This window comes from Papilio xuthus, unplaced genomic scaffold, assembly GCF_000836235.2.
Source record: "Papilio xuthus unplaced genomic scaffold, Pxut_1.1 DF825946.1, whole genome shotgun sequence".
NCBI lineage: Eukaryota > Metazoa > Arthropoda > Insecta > Lepidoptera > Papilionidae > Papilio > Papilio xuthus.
Window position 1 is genome coordinate 8,351,438 of NW_013532703.1, and position 18,536 is coordinate 8,369,973.

At 36.9% G+C, this 18,536-nt stretch overlaps 2 protein-coding genes and 1 long non-coding RNA gene across 7 annotated transcripts in view; 1 reads left to right on the forward strand and 2 right to left on the reverse strand.

The window, feature by feature from the left end:
- The window catches only part of LOC106124231 (TSC22 domain family member bunched), a 117,097-nt gene extending 107,183 nt beyond the window's left edge, over window positions 1-9,914 (reverse strand). For all 3 annotated transcript variants that reach the window (XM_013320697.1, XM_013320696.1, XM_013320695.1), the window contains exon 1: window positions 6,931-9,914. In XM_013320697.1, the coding sequence (XP_013176151.1) occupies window positions 6,931-9,668 (2,738 nt within the window). In that variant the 5' untranslated portion in view covers window positions 9,669-9,914. The remainder of the gene's footprint in view (window positions 1-6,930) is intronic.
- Window positions 9,915-10,802: 888 nt separating this feature from the next.
- Window positions 10,803-11,494, reverse strand: LOC106124235 (uncharacterized). Its single transcript, XR_001228197.1, has 3 exons — window positions 11,387-11,494; window positions 11,141-11,227; window positions 10,803-10,953 (listed from the first exon to the last, which is right to left on the reverse strand). It is a non-coding gene; the product is annotated as an uncharacterized LOC106124235 (long non-coding RNA).
- Window positions 11,495-11,627: 133 nt separating this feature from the next.
- On the forward strand, window positions 11,628-18,475 carry LOC106124233 (uncharacterized). Of its 3 annotated transcripts, none has more exons than XM_013320699.1 (13): window positions 11,628-12,085; window positions 12,151-12,314; window positions 12,638-12,834; window positions 12,909-13,023; window positions 13,095-13,294; window positions 13,369-13,622; window positions 13,699-13,953; window positions 14,184-14,328; window positions 15,591-15,742; window positions 16,034-16,213; window positions 16,357-16,499; window positions 16,585-16,806; window positions 18,049-18,163. In XM_013320699.1, exons 1-13 carry the CDS (start codon window positions 11,800-11,802, stop codon window positions 18,073-18,075), a joined length of 2,340 nt encoding a protein of 779 aa, XP_013176153.1. In that variant the 5' UTR covers window positions 11,628-11,799; the 3' UTR covers window positions 18,076-18,163. The 3 variants fall into 3 exon arrangements, with proteins under 3 accessions (XP_013176153.1, XP_013176152.1, XP_013176154.1); XM_013320698.1 differs by having other exon boundaries at window positions 11,633-12,085; window positions 18,038-18,475; XM_013320700.1 differs by having other exon boundaries at window positions 11,633-11,784; window positions 18,038-18,475.
- Window positions 18,476-18,536: the final 61 nt, after the last annotated feature.

The window sequence follows — 18,536 nt, forward strand, 5'->3', positions numbered from 1 at the left end:
GTGACATTTGTATAGAATTATGCAGAGCTATAAATCACACACAAATATTTCCAAGCGTACTGTGCATGACTAGTCGGATCTAGTTAAACTAAATCCGTGCAGACAGTCAGCACGATCGACCGAATACTTAAACACTTAGCTCAATGTACAGATTAAAATCGTTGATATTCTCGCCAGCCGTTTGCAGTCGTATCGAATCGCGTTATTATGTATTTTCGTGCAAATTAAGAATTCCGCATTCATAAAAAGCACGTTGACTCGCTTCCGGCTCGTACGTTTAATTATTTTTTGCTTTCTCCTTAAAACGTTGCCCTTCGAATATATGAAAGTAAAAAAAATACACACATTTAACTAGATAATTAAATTATGAGTATAAAAACGCACTATAACATTAAAAACACGGTCTTCAAAAACCAGAAAGAGTAAAGCTTATACCAATTCGATACGTTATCGTTAACAATAATTATTATACAACTAAATCCTGTTTGTGAAAAGTACATCCATTAAGAAATACAACTAAGTTCAACGCTCGTATCTCGAAAACCCTCTCACAATGTTGTGGGTCAACAAACTTGGTGCTTTATCAAGAGCCATACCAACGATCGCCTAGTTTAGTTGGAACTCTTGCGCCGATAACAACTTTACTGTAATCACGCTCCCTTTAACTTATCGTCACTCCTACGCTTCCTATTTCTTTGTATAGCATATTTATTACACTGTAACCATTAATGTGTGTAAGGTTCGCGCGCGCCAAATAAGAATCTGTAATCTCTACCTCCTCCTTGTGTTACGGGCATTAGCTGTTTGTTGTATCAATAGATTTACTCAGAAAAAAACCTTATTTTAATCATTTCCCAATATCAGTATTGTTCAATTTTAAACTCATCTAGCTTTATTTCATACTTCTAAATGACGATGGAAAAACCTGTCATCTAGAGACCAAATGTACGAGGAAATGTGCCAATTTCTCATTGAATTACATACTTGCTTTATTTGCATATTTAGCAAATAAATTCTAGCAAACTAAACGAACGGACCCATCTACATTGGTTAAAGTGTAGTAACTATGTATTTTCAATAAAAATTACGAAATCTTAAAACGCTGTTCAGTTCAATTTCGACGAGTAGCAGCATTCAAATAAAGTTTGTGTCGCTAACGTTTTTGTACAAATAAACCTCGAGATGTAAGTTTCAATATTCATTTAATTCCAACAATTGTTTACCGAATTCTCAAACAGAATAGTGTTCAGTAAAGTCAATAGTTAAACTATTGACAAACGAGAATCACCATTCCCGTAGTTCTCAATTAACATAATATTATAATATTTAGCAAAAATTATAGCAGTTATTCTTAATTGACATCTTTGTTAAACGTCCAATTGTAGAGTATAGTCATAACATTATGGTAGTTCAAATTTGACAGATAATTGTATAAATAACTCCCTATTACTAAGTACGAACAACAGGACAAAGAATGATAAAGGGGTGTGTATTATTAGATGCACGGCGGGTACAGAGGTCAACGCGCGATGCAGCGCCCTGCAACCAATAGTCCCCTTTGTACTCTAATTACGTACCGTTATTTAATTAATGAATCGCAAGACTTATTCTCGGTCCAACAGATAACGCGTACCAATGTGTTTATCCTCATATAAACTGTCGAGAGAGTTAATTATAGACATTGTTTTTAATAGAATGTTCCGGTCGATTGCGAATACTATCTTCTGTAACATTTGAACTCTTCAAACATATTAAATTTTGGAGCCTGAATTCCGATTTGTTTTTTAAATCCTTCACGCATTCGTAAGAAACAATAATTTAAAACTTACAATCTAAATGGTTAAATAAAAAAATATTCATAAAAGAACGTTAAATAATCAAAATTAAATTAACTTTTATTGTTATATTACTAATTGAATAGATCAAAGGTTACCTTATGTAATTGCAAATATGTAAAATAGAATGGGTTCTTGATAATGTCCGAACTGAAAGAATTAGTTAGAAAACAATGAGATTGTTCCATACGAAATGAGTCGCAATAAGGATAGTGAATGATAATTTGTCAGCATATCTGTTAACGAACCGTGATATCGATTTATTACAAACATATTCGATGTATAAGTTTGTTCATAGGTTTCACGCTTGGCTGTAAAAGTTTGCCGTGTAAAATTCGAATATTAAAAGACTTGCGGAGACGAGACAAGTCGTCACCGACTACTCTACATTGTAAACAGTTTGTTTACATTGAATTCAATTTTAAAAGCTATTGTTTGCGCCAAATTTCAAAAGCGTATATAAATGTATTTAAGAAGCGTGTATTCGAAGTATAGTCAGTTGGAAGCGAAGGTCGCAATCTAATTAGTGGCGTGGAAACACGCTCGGTATGCGCGCCGAGATCCTCGGCTCATCGGCCTATTAACGAGATCATTATTAGCACGAATTCGCAAACCGTGGAGTTATTAAACAAAATACTGCTAAAATTCTACTTTATAATGTCATTCCAGAATATTCCAAAATAACAAAGACTTGCTGTTGGCTCTGTTAAATAAATTAACTTTTAATTGCCACCAAAAGTTTAGGCAAAATGATGAAGCGTATTTCTCGACATTTTTACAAACAACTTGCTCTCCGTATATTTAATAACGTAGAAAATTAGCTTGAAGTTTTACGCGTATTAATGTGAACAATTAAAGAAGTTATTTTTTATTACGTAACTAGCTATAGCCCGCGACTCCCTCCAGGCGTAATTAAAAAAAACTTTACTAGTAGCCTATGTGTTCATTTAGACTATATTTTACATTAATGCCGAATTTCATCGAGATCCAAACAGCCGTTTTGGAAATCTAAATTTTCAAACTAACATCAATCTAATCCATCCATCCAAACATTCGCATTTATAATACTAGTAAGATGAATCAAAAAGCTATTTGCTGCTTCCAAATCTTATCGGAACATAAGAATCACAGGTGAGTTCAATGCTCACCTATGAGTCAGTCTAAAACATTTTTATTACTCGTTCGTAATCGACACGAGGATCATTAACAAAATGATGTAAGGCAATAAGCATGGCGGTTTTTATGACCAATTTAATTACTGACGGATAAGGCATAGAACTAGAAATAAACGCCTACCATCCAAAAGAAGTAGGTAGTGAATTCAAACATTTAAATTAAATTAAACAAAGAATTCGGACAGTAAGTATGCAATCACGTTTACATTTAAAATGTTACGTTGTTCGAATATTTTTTAAACAACTACGCGTTTGTAGTTCCGCGTTTATATTAAAACATTCGATGTCCTTGTATAATACGATAATTATTATAAAAAAATCCTTCAACCAAAAATCTCCGTCCATTATTGCGTCGCAGTGTCAATAGTACGGTTACAATGATCATAACACGATCTATGAAACAAGTTCTACAATGCAAAGACAAAAATACTTGCAGTCAAATATTATTGGTGCCCATAAATTTATATGGGATATGTCCAGATTTTATTTATTACACGTAATATGAACACTGAAATAGCTTGTATATAAATTTATCAACTCTATCAATAGATTATAGCGAAAAGTAGACACGACAATTTCAATTTAATCAACCAATTATTACATTTTCGGTAATGTATCGTTACCGAGATAGGAAAGTTATGAATAAATGATTGTCCGAATAAACTCTATATGCTTGGTAACTGTAATTTTTTTTAAGTCTATGTCGTCCTTGTCCGCCGCCACGAGTCACGCACCGTCAGACCGTACTCATTTGTTTGACAACAAACTTGCTGCACATTCAATATCATAACATTAGCTTTCATATTATTTTCATTAATATAATGCCACCTGCGTTCCTTTGTAATAATACGCCTTTCACGCAATCCATGTGCTCAAATGCAAAATTTGGAAAAAACTCCAGTACAACCCAAATCATTTCAAAATATATGAATCTATCGCAGTGAAACATGAGAACAGGAGGATAACTTTATTTTTATAATATTTAAAATGATACTTTTATATTAATGCATAATGTTGTTTAATACTTAAATCCAGGCGATCATATCAAAACCTGATCGTATAAGATTATACACACGAACGAGTCCAATAAAATAACTTTCAATGCGATAATCCTTCACATTTGAATCTGGATTATTTAGATAAAATTAAATTATTTTAATTTGTAGACATATAATTTTATACTAAATTCATTAACATTCAACACTTTAAAAATTACAAGCAAAAAAAATAATAATATAAAATATTTGTTTCTACTGTTTCGCACCGACTAATCTCTAAAATCTATACATCCATTCATATTTATTAATATATAATACGCCAAAATCATTTCCTTAAACTTAATGCATATTTAATATTCATATTATGAAGTATGGAAACTTTAATAAACTACATTTTTAGCAAAAAAAAAAAATTCAAAAAAATGACGTTTACATCGAGTGCGTTGACGTAAAAATTCATAAACTCCGTTATCCGTTAGCTTTCATACTAATGTTATGTTGGACACACGAGCTGCATGAATTAGAACACGATGCATCGATTAATTAAAATTGACTAATTAGATAATTAGACGCTTTGAATTGGAACAAATTGCTAAAGGTGCAACGGAACAATGTAGTCTTTATCGAAATTAATGTTATTTACATGCATCGTTAAGTAGAGTTTTTACATTTAATAGTTATTTAGTACTTTTTCGTAAATATTTGACATATTTCGTTAATTGAACATAAGAGAGAATAGTTGGAGGATTTCCAATCGACGAATATTTCCTCTGCAATACTACTGCGCATTGATTTGCGAGGTAAAGTAAGATGGAAAACTTAGGAAGCTATTGAGATGGAAGATTTTGTATGACTTTTATACAAAGTTTCTTGACGATACTGGGCAACGACTCTTTTCATATTCTTATTTTTATCAACAAACAACTTAAATTTTAGTTAAACAGAACCCGATAAAAGATTAGGTTATATTTTAATTATTGATTATTATACGTAAAATGGTGCCATTGGTTGTTACTATTGAAGTGAAGATGATTCTTGAAACATTTAACTTTCGACGAAAAAACCTTGTCAATATCAACTTTAAACGAAGTGAATTACAGTCGATTGTAATTATATCGATTTGTAATTGATAGCATTCATTATGTCATAATCGGTTATAGTACAAATATTAAACCATCAGGAAACAATAGACTATTGAAAGTTATTACTCAAGAATTCTTTATCTCAACATCAAGGTACGGGGCTAAAAAGATGTCAATGAGAAAAACATAAATACTAGTCATAAACTACGACTACTTAGGCCAGTATTTCAATATCATTTGCATGACCATAGAGGTTAATATAATTCTAGCTTTTTTCAGCTGAATAGCACACCGTAATAGAAAATACAGTACGTAGACTAATAAAGCTCATCTTTTTATAAAGTTGGTTAGTAAAATTATGTATAAATGTAACTGAAAGTAATTTTTTAATCGCAAATAACTCGGACGTGTAATATTATGCTTATTCAACTGTATGTATTATATGTTATGTAATAAACCTAATAATAAGAGATAACCACAAAAGAAGCAAATTATTAAACATTATTTTACCTACAACACCGAATCTGAAAATTGTCAATCTTTGCCATATCACTACTCTATGAGCTTTAAAAAGTATACTCACGTTTAATAACACTGCATCCTTTTGCTAGTATCACTGCGTACCGTGATAATACGTATACACGTTTAGTTGATAAAATATAAACCACGGGCATTACTAATTGCATATATCGGTTGTGCAGTGTGATGCATACTGCGATCAGTTGGGAATGGAGGGCTCAAGTTTCGCGACCTTCCGTTCTCGACTCGATTACCACCGACGCCGGCGCTGGCTGGCGCCGTGGGCCCTTCGCGTTAGGACATCGTGACTCGATTACTGACGGCCTTTACGTGATTATAATATAATGGCTTAAGAACGAAATCTGCAAGTGTGCATTGCTCATACAAACATTTTTCATGTGAAATATAATAATTGACATGATGTCTGATAGAGATGTATGGAAGACGTGTATGTCAAACTAATATTATAAATGCAAATGATTGGATGGATGGTTGAATGTTTTTAGAGCATCCAGAATGGCTGCATGGATCTCGCTGAAATTTGGTATAGATGTTTTTATTTTACATTAGCCTAGAAGCACACATAGGCTACTAATTAAGCTTTTATTTAATTAGTTAAAATATGAATGATTTTCGTACAAAGAATTAATCGGCGCTTTTGCACAATTCCTATTGTATTGTTGTACATTTTAAGTTTAATATAAGAAAATGTGGTTTCTATACCTAATCCTTGCGATAGAGACAGACCTAACTACAGGAGGCCAGCTGCGACTAGATAATAAAATAGATAATAGCGTCTAGTTGAAGTCTATGAACAGCTATTCTGAGTATAAAAAGCGAGCAAGTAGATCGGGGCAAATTCGAACTCTTTCGGAGAGTTTCTGAGTGCGATGCGCGTGAGTCACCGGGCACTGCTCGTGTCAAACGCCTATTTACGTCGCAGGACGAAGCGCAAATAAACAGCATCAAAGGGAATCCGAATACCAACCGCTGCGTTGGTGCGAGACGCGCCCTAAAGAGACGAAAACAACCTCCATTGTCTACAGATGCGCTATTTTCGCGGACAGATTCACCGCACGTTTTCTGATGCTGTCGCTAAGCAAACTGGCCAACACATCTCTACAAGGATTCAACCGACATTAAAATGTAGGTACTCAGTCATATGAAAAAAGGATAAACCCATAGCGTGGAATTATCTTTCTGTGATATTTAATGTACATTATGTTTAAGTAGAACAATTTAACTGATCCAATTGCTGATAAAATTTAACAAATTCCATTTGATTTCACAAAAAAACGTGGAATATAAAGAGAAAACTGACCTTTCGTCTTCCGGTGGCGGGGCGGGCTGCGGCTCCTCCTTGCCGTCGCCGGAGTCGGCGGGCTGCAGGCCCTCGGCCGCTGGCTCAGGAGCACCACTTTCACACGCATTCACATTCACATTGCTCATCACCGAGCTACTGATCGCATGAGACACCGCACTCACGGGGCTGCCGAAGCCCTGGCTGTCGAGACCGGCTTGTGCACTGTTGGCCACGTATGCGGTCGAGCTGACCGGCATCGAGACCACGGGCGAGTTGGTCCCCGACACGGTGGCCTCCACCGGCGCCACGCTGCTCTGCGACATGACTGGCACCACGCCACCATAGCCCAGTCCCATGCTGGTCTGTGACTGCACCACGCCAGCGTGCACGCCACCGCCCATGCCCACCGGCATCGTCTGCTGCATCGACATCGGAATGTTCTGGTGCGCCATCGACACCTGCGGCACGGCCTGGCCCGTCACGTACTGCATTTGGGCCTGCCCACCACCCACCTGCTGCTGCAGCATGCTCTGTTGCTGACTCATGTGCTGACCCACGGGCATCTGCTGGCCGACGTTGCCAGGCTGCATGAAAATAGGATCTGAGGCGGGTATCTGCATGCTCGGCTGATTCCCGTCCAGTGTCATCTGAATATTCTGTGGTGGCGCCGCCATCATCTGTAAGTTTCCTTGAGGCACTGAACCTTGTTGGGGTGCCATAGCATGCACCGCGGATGGCTGTTGCTGGCCGGCCAGACTTTGGAGATTCGCAGGCAAAGTGGAGCCTTGTGGCTGGGTAGCCATTGATTGAAGATTTGTCGGAAGGGTGGCACCTTGTTGTGATGTAACAATACTTGAGAGCACCTCTTGAGGCATAGTCTGTCCTTGCTGGCTCATCTGAGATGGTTGCGTGTGATATTGAGGGACACTATGTTGCGCTTGAACCATTGGCTGTTGTGATGATGCCATACTAGCCGTTATCATAGTTTGCGCATTTGATTGCTGATTCACCCCTGGATTATACTGAGGCTGAACACCTGTCATAGCTTGCGGTTGCATTTGGGGATGCATCCCGGTGACCACTGACTGCTGAGGTTGTGTGGGGAGTTGATGAATCTGTGGTTGCATCTGTTGAATTTGTTGATTTGGAGCACTTAACTGTGTTGGCAATTGCATTTGTTGGATATGGTTAGGTATTTGTTGATTTTGAAGAGCTTGAATTTGGGCCTGACTAGGCAAGTGTTGCAATTGGGTTTGCTGAGGACCAATTGACTGCTGCCCTTGCAGATGGTGACCCGCTCCAATATTAGGCATCTGAGCTTGCTGCATCTGATGTAATTGTTGGGGGTTTGGTTGCCCCTGCATTGGCTGCATTTGTATTTGTTGCATCTGGGGCTGCTGGCCGGCGACTTGGGTCATCTGGCCCTGATTAGGTATGCCTTGCATCTGGGGTATTTGTTGCTGAATTTGCTGCATATTAGTTATCTGGGCTTGGGGAATATGTTGATTGATTTGTTGCATTTGTTGGTTCGGTATCTGCTGCATCTGTTGTGGCATTTGCTGGTGCATAGGTATTTGTTGAATAGCTATACCCTGTGATTGAGCAATAACTTGTTGCAATTGATGTTGAGGAAAGCTTTGAGGTATTTGCTGCACTTGTTGCTGCGATGCAGATTGATGACTTTGCTGGGCACCTTGCATTTGTATATGAGCCATACTTTGAGGGTGCTGTTGCGCAACTTGTTGGTTAGTCATGTTCTGTGTAGGCATTTGTTGCGGCATTTCCAAAGGCGGGGACTGGACAGAAACAGATTGGTTGACAGGCATTTGCTGTTGCATGTTGATAGGCTGAGTAAGGGATTGGCCAGGAGAAGCAATAGGAAACTGTTTCTGCACACTTTGATCAATCTGCTGTATTGCTGGTCCACTTACTTGGAGATCTTTAGGCCCTTTGCTTGTCAGATCATTGCACATTTCATCATGCTGACTATCATTAATAACAACTCCACTGTCCGGAGCCTGCAATGAGTTAGTGTCGTTTATGTCTAAGTTGTTGTTTAATGTAATTGGTGCATTTTGTTGTGTACTTGTATGATCCAAATAATCCATACACATCCATCTTCCTCTTCTAAATGGCTCTGTGCTTTCTATTTTCACAACTTTGAACCGTTCATTTCTAACATGTTCTTGTATTTCTTTCATCCCTTCTTGTGGTTTTGCATTACCAATAAGGTTTATAATGCTCCCTGCTCCGGCGTTAGTAACACTGACGTGCATGTCATTCACTTCCGTGTTATTACTATTTGGCACTGCACCTCCGATTTGATTAGTGTTGTTGTCCTGGTTCACAATTGCGAGACCGTACTGCGAGCTAGTCGGTATGACAGGCGCACAACCTAGGGAAGCACTGGACGCGTTGTAAAACACATCGTCTTTCGAGAACGTATCTTCAGAATAACTTGGCGTTTCATTCTCGATGTCGGTTACCCTTGAGATGTCATCGGTGTGAGATTCATCTAGATCGTCTGCGGAGTCTTCTCCCGCATCAGTGCTCACTCGAGAGCCAACGGTCACACTGGTGATCTGAAAGGAAGATATTTTCCTCGGGTTATGGCCGGATTGAAGACTTGTCGGGTGACTCACTCCTTTCTCTGACTCGTTCAGACGAAGAGATTCGCTTGTCGTACGATGGACAACGTTGTTATACTTGTTTTTTTCACTAGTTTTATGTGACTTTTGAATCAGATTGTCAGCCATTATGCCGTCCGACTCGAATGACTACCTAAAGAAAATTTCACTGTTTATTGGCCTCTGAGACATTTGATAGACTTTCCGATCACAAAAGCATATTTAGTATGAAACCCTTATACACTCACAATTTCACAAACACAGTAATTTAACTATCAATGTTCTTAAAAACCATTAGTAAACACACACAGATGTGAACATCTTTCAGACGGCAGCAACATGGCGGCCATTTATGCGCAATGCATTATGGTTGACATATTGCCGTAGATTATAGACATCGCAGACCTACATTTTGATTAGTCTAACTCTATGGTCACTAGATGTCAGTAGCACAGAAAAATGAAATTTCAATAAATACAAATTTATTATTTAAGTCTGATAATAGTATTAATTGTTTTGTTTTCGTATCATGGTCGTATTTCACTTTTACCTTCTCTGTTAAAATTCCTATAGGATATAAAGAGGTTTGTCCAAGGAGTTATAATTTTTAAAACAATTTTATTTTATCGAAAGGGAAATAGGTAAATCTATTAAAAATTATGTATAGATACTTAATCATTAAAATACATTTCCATGAGCCTACTTCGGTTCTATTCTATCTTTTAAATAGATTTTTGATTGATTGATATTTTATTTACTCTTTAAATTGATACGACAGATCTCTCGCGGTGCAATCCTGATTTCTTGTAACTTTAATGAGAAACAATGCGAAAAATTACCTTATTCATATTAAATTTAACAATAAAATATTGCCGTATGATATATAAATTTTGTCTATGGCTATAAAATTACTTTTAAAATTTTTACGTAAAATTTAGCACTAGATGGCGCCTGAAATAAAGGACACAAAAACTTCGACTCTTTGTTTCTTTTTGCTGATAGATGGCGGTTTGTTTTAATATGTATTTCGTTTATTATTAGTTCATAAGGCCAAAGCTGAAAACTTAAATGTATTGTTTTATAAATTTACTTACGGTAAAAAGTATATCTGTTATACAGGCATTATGTAAAATTAAATGATACATTGTATAGTTCAATATAACAAGACAAAAAAAATAAGATAAGGCATAGAATGTGGGAATACGAAGTTAAATAGTTGATTCCCTGGACAATCATTTCTATCGGAACTTTATGTTGTTTGGTGCTTGAATATATATCCATTATTTTATTTTCAACGACCGGTCTTCCGCGACTTTGTCACCACAGAATTAGAAAAAACATAGCTGCGAGCATCAGCCACCTTCCGTTCAAGATCAGTAAAGCCATTTCAGAGACTACACCAAACAAACGCGGCCTTGCAGACAGACAGAAAAGATTTTTTTTAAATTGTTTATTAAGATATCGAGACATATTAATAAAATTGGAGTAGTTAATAAAAATATTTTACATAAAATTGCCTATTGCATACAAAAATGTGAGGCGTTTTTTTAGGTCTTTTTGCAATTTGGCACTATAGTCGGTATTTGAGATTTATTACTTACTAGCGGTCGCCCTCGACTCCGTCCAAGTCCCGTCAAGATCAGTCTAGTCGTTCCGGAGATTATCCTGAACAAACTCGGCCATGCGGACTGACAGAAAACAAATTGTTGTTGTTTTTCGTTACCAGCGACGTAAATACATCATGTGTACAAAATAATTTGTTATTTTAAATATTAAATACAGACACTTCAATTTTATTAATATGTATAGATGTATAGATTACAATTACAAAAATCAAAACTACTCACAAGACAAGCTGCTAGCAAATGCCGCTCTAATTCGCAATCGGCGGCTCCAAAGATAGTACTAAAAGCCCATAACGGAGAGCGCCCCGTCCCCAGCTATTATCCACAAGGTCTTCAAATCGCCAGCCGATTTAGCCAACATCCCCACCAATCGCCGTGACACTTCTTAAACGATGGTAATTTGCTATTATTTGTAAATTGGCCCGTCGCGTCCGCCACGAGCTGGTCGAGCGCAGTCGGTCGGGAGCTCGGAGCTCGGGACCCTCCTCGGCTCTCCCGACGCCACCGTTCCTAATCTTCGTGTAAATAATCGTCACACCTTCAGCGCTGCGTTGACGATCCGTGCGCCAGCGCCAGTCGATTAGATAACCTCCGCGGACCAACTCGTCGTCAATTAACATGTGAGTCTCGCGGACATGGCGAAATCCGACGACGATTCCAAAAAATACAGCGAGGACGATCAAAACATGGACGAAGAGAACGACGAGTCGATAGGACGCATCCGACGGTTCATTCAGGGGTTGCGGATAAATCCCAACTTAATTATGTTAAAAGTGACTTTATTTGTGATGTACGGAGCGACCGCATCACTCCTCCCCTATTTGACTATACACATGCAAAGCATAGGACTAACTGTGCCAGAAATATCATTTGTGTATTTAGCGTTACCATTTACAACGTTTCTTAGTCCGCCCATAACAGGTAAGATATCCGACATAGAAGAATACGCTACCAAAGTGTTTGTCAACTAATCGAATTATTTTTAGGATTTCTAGTGGATCGTTTCGGAGAATACAAACCGGTGGTGATCACAGCATTGATACTAAACGCGGCTTTCCATCATTCATTATTGTTGATACCGCATCAGGAGACGCCGGGGATTATGCCGTCAGCGTACGTCATGCGACATCCCATCAAACGGAGCGTTGAGGTACAGAAAACATAGGCACAGTTGTTTCAAAATCTCCATTAAAGAATTGGCCCTCGCTATGTAGTTCTGAATTAAGTCGTCCTCTAAGAATTTGAGCAAATCGTTTTCATCCGGCGTCAAGGCAGATTAACTAGTGTCATAACTCTACTCTCTGAATTACTTAAGAGAATCAAGAAATTTATGCAGATTAAATGAAGCGGCAGCGTACCGCAATCCCAGATGCATTAATATTGTTAATAATTTACATCCTTATTTAGAAACTACAAGTCGATGGTACTAACAATAACTATAAGAGTAAGTTTATTTTTTTAACTCTTCTGAAGATTTGGTGGAGTCCGTGCCCAAGCAGGGAGTGTCCGGATGAAGACGAACAGGTGGATTTCGTGCTGGATAGGTGTGTGGACCACTGCATGCTATCGAGACCCACCGAAAGCCCCAATAATGATCCCTCAGATGACCAAGATGACTTAGATTTCCATATAAGTCATAAAATCAAACCACCGAATTTGTCTAATACCAGGTGAAACATCATACATTTTTAAAATTACTTTTTGACGTAGTTCTTACTTTTCAACGATAAAAATTTGCTTTTAGTTTCTTGAACATAACAGACGATGATGAAGATTACAATGACGCTGCTTTCTTTTTGATTGAAGTTCACGATGACTTGGGGGAACCTAAAGAGCAACTCGGAATCGAAATGGAGCGGGTTCGTATTCCAAAAATATTGTAAAAGAAGATGTAAGCTTATAATCCTATACTACATTGCATTCGTTTCAGGATGATAATGACACAGTAACGGATTTCCGATCTAGATTCGGCGAGAAGCTATTAATAGCGCAAGGGGTAAATATAACTGCGCTCGATAAGGAGGATCTTAGATGCGGGGGTCTGGTTATGTTGCACAATATGACTAAACTATCGCAACAACGACTTGAAACACTTTCAGCTGATTGTATGGTGCAAAAATGCAATTTCAGGTATTTAAACTGGATACCATAATATTATGTTTATAACATTATCATAAATGCTTAAAAAATGATTTTGTTTACAGGAAAGGTGGTCCAGAAATTTGTCCACCAGATTATAAAGAGAGCGACGACAAAACGTTTTATATTTATTTTCTTCTGAGGTTCATGGGTACGATTATGCTCTCCGCCGGCGTCACAATAATGGATCCGATTGCATTGACTATGATTCAGAAATACGGTGGCGACTTTGGCAGAGAACGTTTATTTTCTAGCATCGGAATGGCAATATTTTCTCCTATCACGGGCATGCTTATAGATATGAGGAGCAAACAAGTCGGTGTGTAGTCGAATCTTATAATCGTTATCTTTAATGTCAATAAAACACACTGAATGTTTACATCGGTCTGTTGCAGGTTACACAGACTACTCAGCTGCTTTTTACACTTACGATGTTTTGCTTCTGATATCGGCAGTAACCGTCGCTGTTATGCCTCTCGGTGCAAAGCTACCTGCTGATAATATATTACACGATTTAGTTAATATTATCAAAATGCCTCATATAATTTTGTTCATATTTTTCCTGTTCGCTTTAGGAAATTTTTGGGGGTTCATTGAATCTTACTTATTTTTATATCTGAAAGAATTGGGCGCACCGAATTTCTTACTTGGTAAGCATTTAAAAGTACAGATTCTAGGATCACTGGTATACCTATAGTTGTTAAGTGGCCTCTCTTAATATATTAAGATTTTACTAAGATTTTTTCTTAGTAGCTTGAAAGCAGTATGAAATAATATGTAATAGTTAAAACTCATAAATGTAAAAGAACAGGCGTTAATAAGTAAAATGATACGTTTATTACTTTGACCGTGCATTATGTGAAGAGTGTCTAATGTCCAGGAATAACCGTGACCGTGGGCACTCTGAGCAGTATCCCGTTCCTGTACGGCGCGGACGCCATCACCGCCCGCATCGGACACGTCAACGTCATCATCGTCGCGTTCTTTTCCCACGCTGCCAGGCTCGTTGGCTACTCATTTATCGAGTAAGTATTTAACTATACTTTATAATTTAGGTTTAGGTACTGTTATTTGCAAGTGTTAATATTTTTGTTACTGTCTTTAGTCTCTTCGCCTTATCCTATTTTAAAGGTTAAGGTATCATTCGATTTATCATCTATAGAGTGCTATACATGACCATTTAGGGTCTTGTATTTGAAAACTGCTTACCAGTATTTGCCTAAATAGAAGTACGTAATTGTTTTGTTTTGTCTGTTGATAGAGAAATTTGTGTTATAAATTTATAAGCATGCGTCTAAATACTGCTGCCTACACGACCATATAATATTTAATGACATAACAATCGTCTCCTTATCAGATATGAAACACAATGTTCTTTACAGTTACTGCGATTGGAACATGATCTTGTTGTGTTTATGTTTACTGTTCGTATTCTTGCTATTTTACGAATGCATCTAATTACTTATGCAGTTGATAGTTAAATATTTCACAGTCACGTTTGTTCCAAATTTGGGCTCACAAGCAAGCAAAAATATTTTTTAAATAGTACATATAGTTAAACTGTTGTAACTGTGAATATAATTTGCTCTATCCGTGAGTTTCTGGGAATAAAATCCTTGTTGAAAACGTATATATCATTATCTGTGACAAAACAGACCTAGCAATATGTTTTGAAGGAAGGTTTTGGGTTCAGAAATTCACGGTTAATGACATAAGAGCGTTCTTTCTTATACCGTTTCTTGTATTCTTCTTTTAGTAAGCGGAAAGTACAATTTAAAACATGATCCGTGTAATAAATGTAGAGACAGGTTACATGCATTGAAATGATTTTGTCCTTTAACGTATGATTTGTATTGGCGAGGTAATGTCTCGTGACGATAAGACATTGTCAAGTTTATGAGCATAATGATACGCGGTGGGCGGACTTCACATTTAAACATTAACGGCAGGTTACATTACCATTTGTGTAGTATTTAATGATGAAGATATTGCAAAGAAATAGTAATCAAACATGTGACACTTGATTTAATTTTTCTGAGAAAGTAAAAGCTCAAAATAAAAAGAAAAAAAATAAGACGAAAATTTATTTTTCTATTTACATTGGATTTTTAATTATGAGTTACAGTGCTTACCGTGAGTTTCTGAGTCCAAAGTCTCATGACAATGATGAGGATAATATGTTTTATAAAGAGAATTTGGTGTCAAAAACCAACGGTTAGTCACTTAACAACAAAAAAATTAGCGATGAGTGTTGATGTTATTAATTGGAAGTAATATTGTTTAACAGGAATTCCTGGTGGTGTTTCCCGTTTGAGGCAATGGAGTCGTTATCAGTACACTTGATGTGGGTTGCGGCAGCGACATACTGCGCTATGCTAGCACCTAAAAACCTACTGGCTACGCTCATTGGCGTGTTGGGAATGGCTCATTTCAGTTTAGGTTAGAAGCAGCACATTGTAATATTGTAATTTAAAGTCCAAATTATTTTTACAAATCATATTATGATAAAAAACTAAGCTACTTGAGCGTTCTTTGTGCGATATTCACTTTATTATGAACTGGATGTTAGACTTCTATGCCGAATTTCATCGAGATTCATGAAGCCGTTCTGGAGATAACTTCTAACAAACATCCATCTATTCATCTAAACATTCGCATTTATAATATTAGTAAGATTTAATGTTTCGTGTAAATTACATCTTGCTCAATACTTTATTATTTTGTTGATAGGCAGAGGAAGTGGAAGTTTCGGTGGTGGTCTCCTAATAGCGTCGCTCGGGACAAGGGAGGCGTTCCGTTACATGGGCTTGATAGCATTCTTAGGTGGCGTCTTGTATGGCGCTTTGCATTACTTCTGGCTGAGGAAAATCAATGTATCCGGTATGAGAGAAGTTTGTGATCAAGATACAGGTAAGGTTATTAATATCCTAAATTTTAGACTGCTTTAGTACGTAGCATTTCTGTTAATTGTTGCAGATCAGTTTAACTTTAAATTAATAAAATACAAGCGATGTACTTAAAGTATTTAGTATTTTCATTAAATTTTAATATAGATAGCGGTGAAGGAGACAAACTGAACGGTGAGCCGTTGAGGAAAGATGCTGAAACAATGGTGTCCCTTGAGAGGTTGCATATGATTACTCGCTTCAATCCCTTGGGATCTCTTCGCTCATTACCGAGAAGTTCACGCGCTAGAGTAAGTTATTTATGAATGATGAAATAGTATTACTAATAACTTGTATATGTATATAGTTAATTTGACTTTATATTTACCTCTCCAGCTGTCTCAAGGCGACATTAACGAGCTATACCGAAGTCGCAGTGGCAGCAGCAGTCAGCGTCGCTGCAGCAACATCGAAATCCTGCCGAAGACCCCGCAGGGCTCCGCCTCGAAAGTCGACCTGCTGCGCTCAGCGCTCGAGATCACGCACCAACACGGAAAGAGTCACATTTCCAATCCGGTGTTGTCGAATCAGATCAGAGTCACTCATAATCCATACAAGGTTAGTTAAAGATAATAAAAATTGTTTACATTGTCAATTTAGGTCGCATTTTCATTAGAGAACACCAAAGTTTCACAGTACAACGGTTTAAAGTTCAACTGTACAGTCGAACTGTTCAGGTAAATTGTACAAACAGTTAATTGTTGCATTGTGCCTACAAGCCAAAACTAAACTGTCACACTGTACAGGTCTCAGGAGTAAAACGGGCTTAAGTCATATATATTTAGGTCACCCATACCTCAACTGATGTCATTAACTGGAAACAGCCAGCTAGAGGAAATCATTTAGTTTATCACAAATGCGTTTATATTTGTATAAATAAAGAAGTTAACATTTGTCGTCATATAATCCACAGTAACGCCAAGTGATAAGATTGTTAAAATGTTGATGCAAATGAGTTTTGAAAATATTTATTATTACTTTTACAAATTAAATTCGATCAAAAATTAAGAAAAAGGGCTATCTCGTTTATAATATACACGAACTCAAAAGGACAGTAATCAAAATTGTAATTTACGAAAAATGTTTCATGATGATGTGAATCCATTGATAAAAAACTGCCTAGTAATTCTAATCCGTTGTTTTTAAAGTTTTTATTGTAGTAATAGGTACGGTTAGTATTGTCATTTCAAAATAACGTGGCATATGATACTTAGTTACACTTTAAAAAATACCACTTCAAACAGATGTATCTAGCAAATGTAAGGAAACAAATGTCGTATTTACTGAACAAAAGCCACGGCAAATACAACGGAACCTTGCTTACGGCTCCAGTCTTAATTTCTATTTGCCGACTCTATCTGCGACGTATTAATTGAAATTTATAACGTTTATTAAAAATTGGTTCTTATCTAAATGTGTATATCAATAATTGTAGATACTATAATGACGTCACGGACTTTAAAGTAAGATGTAAAATCCTTAATGTTTACAATCTGTAGGTTAATTGTGTACGATTCCAATAAATCTCTTGTTACGTACATATATGCACACAATTGTATTGTTTATATGTACTTATGAGTCTATTATACATATGTTTATTACATTGTCACCGAGTGTACCTCTTAACATTTTTACTATGTACTAATTCATGATCGTGATATTTGTTAACTAATTAATCAGTTTTTTCATTATTATCCACAGGATGGATCTAAATTCCTTTTCTACACCTTACAAACTTTTTCCATTTCATATGACTAAAGAACCAGTTCAATAATGACTAACATTTCAGTTGGCCAACAGCGCTCCGAAGCTAACACAACGCAATGACATATCACAACCGATGCTCGCCGAATACGACCCGCGACGTCGAGACTCCATACCCGAGGAAGCAGAGGAGGAGCACGCGATGAAGCCACCAGCGAAGACCAAGAGCCATCCCCCACCACCGCCGACTTACGACGAAGCAACCAAAGAACGCAGAAAGAGTTGGCACTCTGACGACAGTAGCCCCGCTTAGCTATATTAACCTTTGTTACATGAGCTAAAAGTTATGAAATTTCTCATATTAAAAATTTCTTTTGCGAAGAAATGAATTTTATACCAATATATTGTTATAAAAAAGAAATAACGTAAAAATAACAGTAACAAAGCACAGTGCAAATATAGTATATCCAAAAATATATATTTAGATGAAATTGTAATTGTCCTGTTTAATGCGCGACGAATTAAAATAGAAGACGTAGAAATTAACAATAAAAAGAAATTGTGGCTTATTTTGTATTATTTAT